This window comes from Triticum dicoccoides, chromosome 2B (assembly GCF_002162155.2).
Source record: "Triticum dicoccoides isolate Atlit2015 ecotype Zavitan chromosome 2B, WEW_v2.0, whole genome shotgun sequence".
Taxonomy (NCBI): Eukaryota; Viridiplantae; Streptophyta; class Magnoliopsida; order Poales; family Poaceae; genus Triticum; species Triticum dicoccoides.
In genome coordinates this window covers 653,119,573-653,124,745 of record NC_041383.1, presented here as the reverse complement: position 1 = coordinate 653,124,745, position 5,173 = coordinate 653,119,573, and the positions used below count along the sequence as shown (strand labels likewise).

The following is a 5,173-nucleotide window of genomic DNA, read 5'->3' as shown; positions in this document are numbered from 1 at the left end:
TGATGATACATCAATTATCTTTCACGTTGCTTCTCGAAAAAAATATCTCTCAAGCTGCAACGCACGGGCATATGTGCTAGCACATACATAATCATCCTCTCTATTTTGCATAGTGCACGATAACCAACCCGTATACAATGATGTACGCTAAAACTGTTGATGCGAGCTTTATGTAAACAAGTGGCTTAAGGTTGATTTCTATATTGTTTGAAATAGTGCTCATAAAGATTTTTGGAGACACCTTAAGTACACGCGCAACATCACTTATCATGTTGTTGGTTGTATGGCATCATGAAAGGTTTCAGTGAATTTGCTGATGTCATCGAGTGTGTGTATAAAAGGCGATTTTTTCCCGTGCAACGCACAAGCATGTTTGCTAGTGTAAGATGTAATTGAGTCGCCGTCAGTTTTGCTATCTACCGACGGCTTGTATGAAAATTAGCTTACAGGGTTAGTGACAAAATCTAATTAAAGAGGATAGGGCCTCACATTAAGATTAAAGGGGGTGGGATTTGTTTTTGCGGGACAAGGGATGAGATAAAAAAGCGGAGGACACATACTCCCGCTTTCATTTCCTTGACAATTTTCCCATATGTTTAGGATTTTCGCCCAACATTAACGTGGAGTTTCACTTGGGTGCATGTGCACCCGGGTGGACAGTAAAATCAGATAATAATAATAATAATAATAATTTAAATAAATTCTTTTCTTTTCTTAAACCAACAGTGTAACTTTGAAGTTTTATCAACATGAAATTTTGTGATGAAAAAACATTTGTTGAGGTTTGAAAAAAGAATGATCCTAAAAAATGGTAATTTTTTAAAGCACTTTGAAACATTGGTTTTTTCAGTCTTGCTACATCTCAGTTAACTGAGACTTGATTAAATCTTAATTGATGCTATATTCGTAAGATCTTACATCAAGATCCATGTTTTTTTCTTTCAATTTTTCTTTTTTCTTTTTTACATGTTATGCCACTTAACTGAGACTTGGTTAGCCATATCTTTTTTTTAGTAGACCTCCATGGATGGATTTTATCACAAACATATTAGTACAAATGTCTTATGAAAAGGTATAGAGGTTGTAAAAGATAACTTGGATTCTGTCATTTGTTCATCATGTCAACTATTATTCTACTGTAACAATGCCCTCAAGGTGGAATTTGAAGCTATTAAGATTGAAATGTCTATGGCTATCGAATGGTCTAACCTTCCGGTCTTCGTACAATCGGACTCAATGGTGGCCCGTTTTTCTATGACTGATGCCTCACTTGATAAATCATCCAATAGTCAATTGGCCAAGGAGATCAAGAACTGCATGTTGCAGAGAGAGTTTAAAGCAGTGAAGACCTTGAGATCACAAAATATGGTCTCACATTGTCTTGCTAATTATGCCCGAATGGCTCATAGCACCGCTTGTTGGTTGCAACGGTCACCTCTCTTCATTCATAATCTTGTATTAGCAGACTCTAAGCCTGTTACTTTAGAATAAAACTTTTTTTGAACCTGAATAAAATACATTCCACAAACGTTTATCACGTAAACTTTTTCTGAATTTATGCAATGGAACATGAGCTCGTTTTAGGATTCGGGACGCTGCCTGCCGCTTGGCAAAATCTATCTTCGCGGTAGGGCACTTGCATGAGACGTGGGCATTGCCGCGCGCACGAGCGAATAAACTTCGATCAAGGGCCACGTCCGTACCACACTTGTATGGCCATAGAGACGGTCTAGAACTTTCAGACCGTTCGCGGCACTCCGGCCTACGGGTCACGGACAGCAGCACACTCCACGGAGCCACCACGTGTCGTCACAAGCCGCAACGTGTCCCCGTACGTGTCACCTCTGCCCCTTCCTCGCCTCCACCTCGAGCTTATAACACTCCGGTCGGCCTCATCCTCTCCCTTACCGCAAAGCTCACACACACCACCGTCGTTGCCAACTGATCCAAGATTCCAAGCTTTCAAGATTTCGCCGCATTGACTGATCGAGCAGTGCTGATAGAGTACATCCATGTCCAGGTTGATGGCCGCCATGCTTCTTGGAGGCGCGCGGGTCGCCAGCGCCACGGCGCTCACCGGCAACACTGCCGTGAAGGCCATTCCTAAGCCTTGCTTCCTCGCTCCCCGGCCGCATGCCGCGAACTGGAGCCCCATCTGCTTGCAGACCGCCCCGAGATCGTCGCAGGTAAGTATACGAAGTTCAGTTTGGCTCGTCTGCCATGCCACGATTTTTCTCTGGAGGTGCATGCTGACATGCGTGCTCGCCGGCTTTGGTTCGTGCGTCGGCAGGCGTATAACAACTCGCCGGACGACCGGAGGGAGATCAAGGACAAGTACAGGGGCGCGGCGGAGCAGGCCAAGGACGCCACCGGCCATGCCAAGGAGAGCGCGAAGGACCAGGCGTCGCGCATGGCCGACGAGACCAAGGGCAGGGCCGGGGACGCCGCCGAGAAGGCCTCCCGCATGACGGACAAGGCGAAGCACGAGACCAAGGAGACGGCAAGCCAGGCCGCGGACAAGGCGGGGGAGATGAAGGATAGGGCCAAGGAGACGGCGGAGGAAGCCGCAGAGAGGGCCTCCCGCATGACGGAGAAGGCCAAGCACGAGACCAAGGAGACGGCAAGCCAGGCCGCGGACAAGGCGGGGGAAATGAAGGAGAGGGCCAAGGAGACGACGGGGCAGGCGATCGACAAGGCCAAGGAGACGGCGGGCGCGGCCAAGGAGAAGACCGCGGAGGTGGCGGAGGGCGCCATGGACAAGGCCGGCGAGGCCAAGGACAGGGCCGCGGAGGGCACCAGGAGCGCCGGGGAGAAGGTGGCGGAGATGACCAAGGAGGGCGCGAGCAAGGTGGCCGAGACAGCGCAGGCGCTCGGCGAGAAGGCGAAGCAGGCGGCGCAGGGCGCCTGGGAAGCCACAAAGGAAGCCGCGCAAGGGGTGAAGGAGAAGGTCGGTTCAGAGAGCACGGCGGAGGAGCACTCGACGTGGGACGACGTCGAGGCGGCGACCAAGGAGAGGGACAGGATCGCGCAGGAGGAGCGGAAGAGGCAGGCCAGGGAGAAGGGCGCCGGCTTGCCGTAGAAGAAGATGGCTGTCTGGCTTGACATCTGCACGCGTCTACTGGCCTCTGTTTCGAGTTGAATTTTAGTTTTCAGCCTCTTCGGTTTACATGTTGAATAATGCTTTGGTAAACAGATGCGCCGATGCCTCCCCCGAGATAAAAATATTGGAGCGATCTTGTAGAAAAAACAAGATTTCTTTTGAGCTCTGCAATGTCTCCTCTCTCTGATTGAGGATGTCTCCTACTAGTTGAATCACTAGTCGTCTTTGTCTTTGGAACTCTGCGATGCTGCCATTGATCTTCAGTTTTATCTCATCGACAAAAATTATGTATCATCTCGCAATTCGTGGGACGGGAGCAAGTTCGTAAGGTGATGTTGCTTAGCGAGCGCTCTTCCAGTTTTCTTTTCTAACAAGATGATTTCCCCACACACAAAAAAATGATTTCCTGTTGCGGAGAGAATTTCAAGATTAATCTCAGATAAATTATGTATGAAAGAAATAATCAAAATCAGAAACTACTATTTTGTAATGTAAACAAGTTCCATATTTACATTTTTGTGTTAACAAACCCCAAACTATCAGGTGACTTTGAAAAAATAATTTTGTATGTTCCAAAAACATCTGAATATTTTTGTGAATGTTCACAAACCCCTAAAAAATCAGACCCAAATTCGAAATGCACATTGAGAAATAAAAAATAATGACAAATCTAATATTAATAGTGACAAAAAGACAAAAAATTGACACCTCACATCTGGATTCATTGTTCTACTTTCTCAATGTGCATATCATATTTAAAGCTGAAACTTTTAGGGGTTGTAGACACATTTCTTAAAAAACTCTCAATTTTTTGTAACATTTAAATTTGTTTTTTCGAAATGGTACCATGGGGGCGTTTAAGGTGTGGTTTCACTATTCTCCCATTTGGTTTGCTAGTTTGCATGGGTTGAATAATACTATTAGTAAATGTTTACAGTGAGGTGGAAGTGTTTGACATAATTAGAGGTAGTGAGGGTCCACTATTTAAGTATATATAGGATTTCAGTGGAGTTTTTTAAATTCTACTTTCTAGGTTTTCTTTTTCCTATAAAAACAACAGCTTATTGTTTTTGAAAGTGCACAAACATTCTTGAAGTTACACAGACATTTTCAAACCTATTTATACTTTGAAAACAAAAGTTAGTAATTTTTTTATATTATAGTCACAAAAAGTATGCTCCATGATTTTTAATTTCTTTTCATGAGTTTTCTTCCATAATATAAAAATATATGGTTTAAAAGAAATGTTCAGAAATTCCAAAATATGCTCACAATTTCTAAAAACAATCACGATCTGAAAATGTTAAATAATTTTAGAAGCATTCACAAAACTGAAGAAAAAATTGTATTTAGGAAGCGATCACAAAAATTTAATAATTTCAGTGCAAAGCTGTTTGAGCAACTTATTCCTTGAGTAAATGGAAAAAGGAAAAGTGAGACAAAAACAAATAGAAATCCCCCGCAGAAAAAAACAAATACGAATCAAATGCTAAACCAGAAGAAAATCAAAACCCGACAGTAACCACACAAAAAATGGAGAAATAAAATAAAAAGAGAAGGCACGAGAACTGAGAAAAGTAACGAACTGGAATTGATTTCTCGTACCTTTCTTTTCGGAGAGCATAATTATACAGGAGAAGATAATAATAAAACATGGTGTACACTCTACCAAAACATGTATGAGAAGTGAATTCCAGTTTGTTACTTTTTTCTTTTCACCCGCAAAACAAAAGGCAATGTACTGGAAGTCACTTATCGTACCTTTTTTATCCGCAGGGTGTACATCAGGTTTCACTGTTATTTTCATCTGTATTTCTGAAGGAGAGTTTATGCTCTAGGCTGGCGGTTTTGGCTCTGGGTATATGCTGTTGGATGAACAATACATATAAAATAAAGAAAAACAATTAAAAAAAATCTGTTTTAGTGTGTAGATGATCTTGTTAATGTAACAAGTGTGCTTGACAATTTTCGTGCTAAGCAGTGGTTTGTCGGTGAATAAAATAAAATTAAGTGTAACATCTGGCGTTTGACTTCTTGTTTCTTTTTTTTTTACAGGTCAAAATGCTAAAAATT

At 42.9% G+C, this 5,173-nt stretch overlaps 1 protein-coding gene across 1 annotated transcript; it reads left to right on the top strand.

Moving 5' to 3' along the window:
- Positions 1 to 1,919: 1,919 nt before the first annotated feature.
- Positions 1,920 to 3,192, top strand: LOC119368216 (late embryogenesis abundant protein 19-like). The gene is made up of 2 exons (XM_037633536.1): positions 1,920 to 2,186; positions 2,291 to 3,192. Exons 1-2 carry the CDS (start codon positions 2,013 to 2,015, stop codon positions 3,077 to 3,079), a joined length of 963 nt encoding a protein of 320 aa, XP_037489433.1. The 5' UTR covers positions 1,920 to 2,012; the 3' UTR covers positions 3,080 to 3,192.
- Positions 3,193 to 5,173: the final 1,981 nt, after the last annotated feature.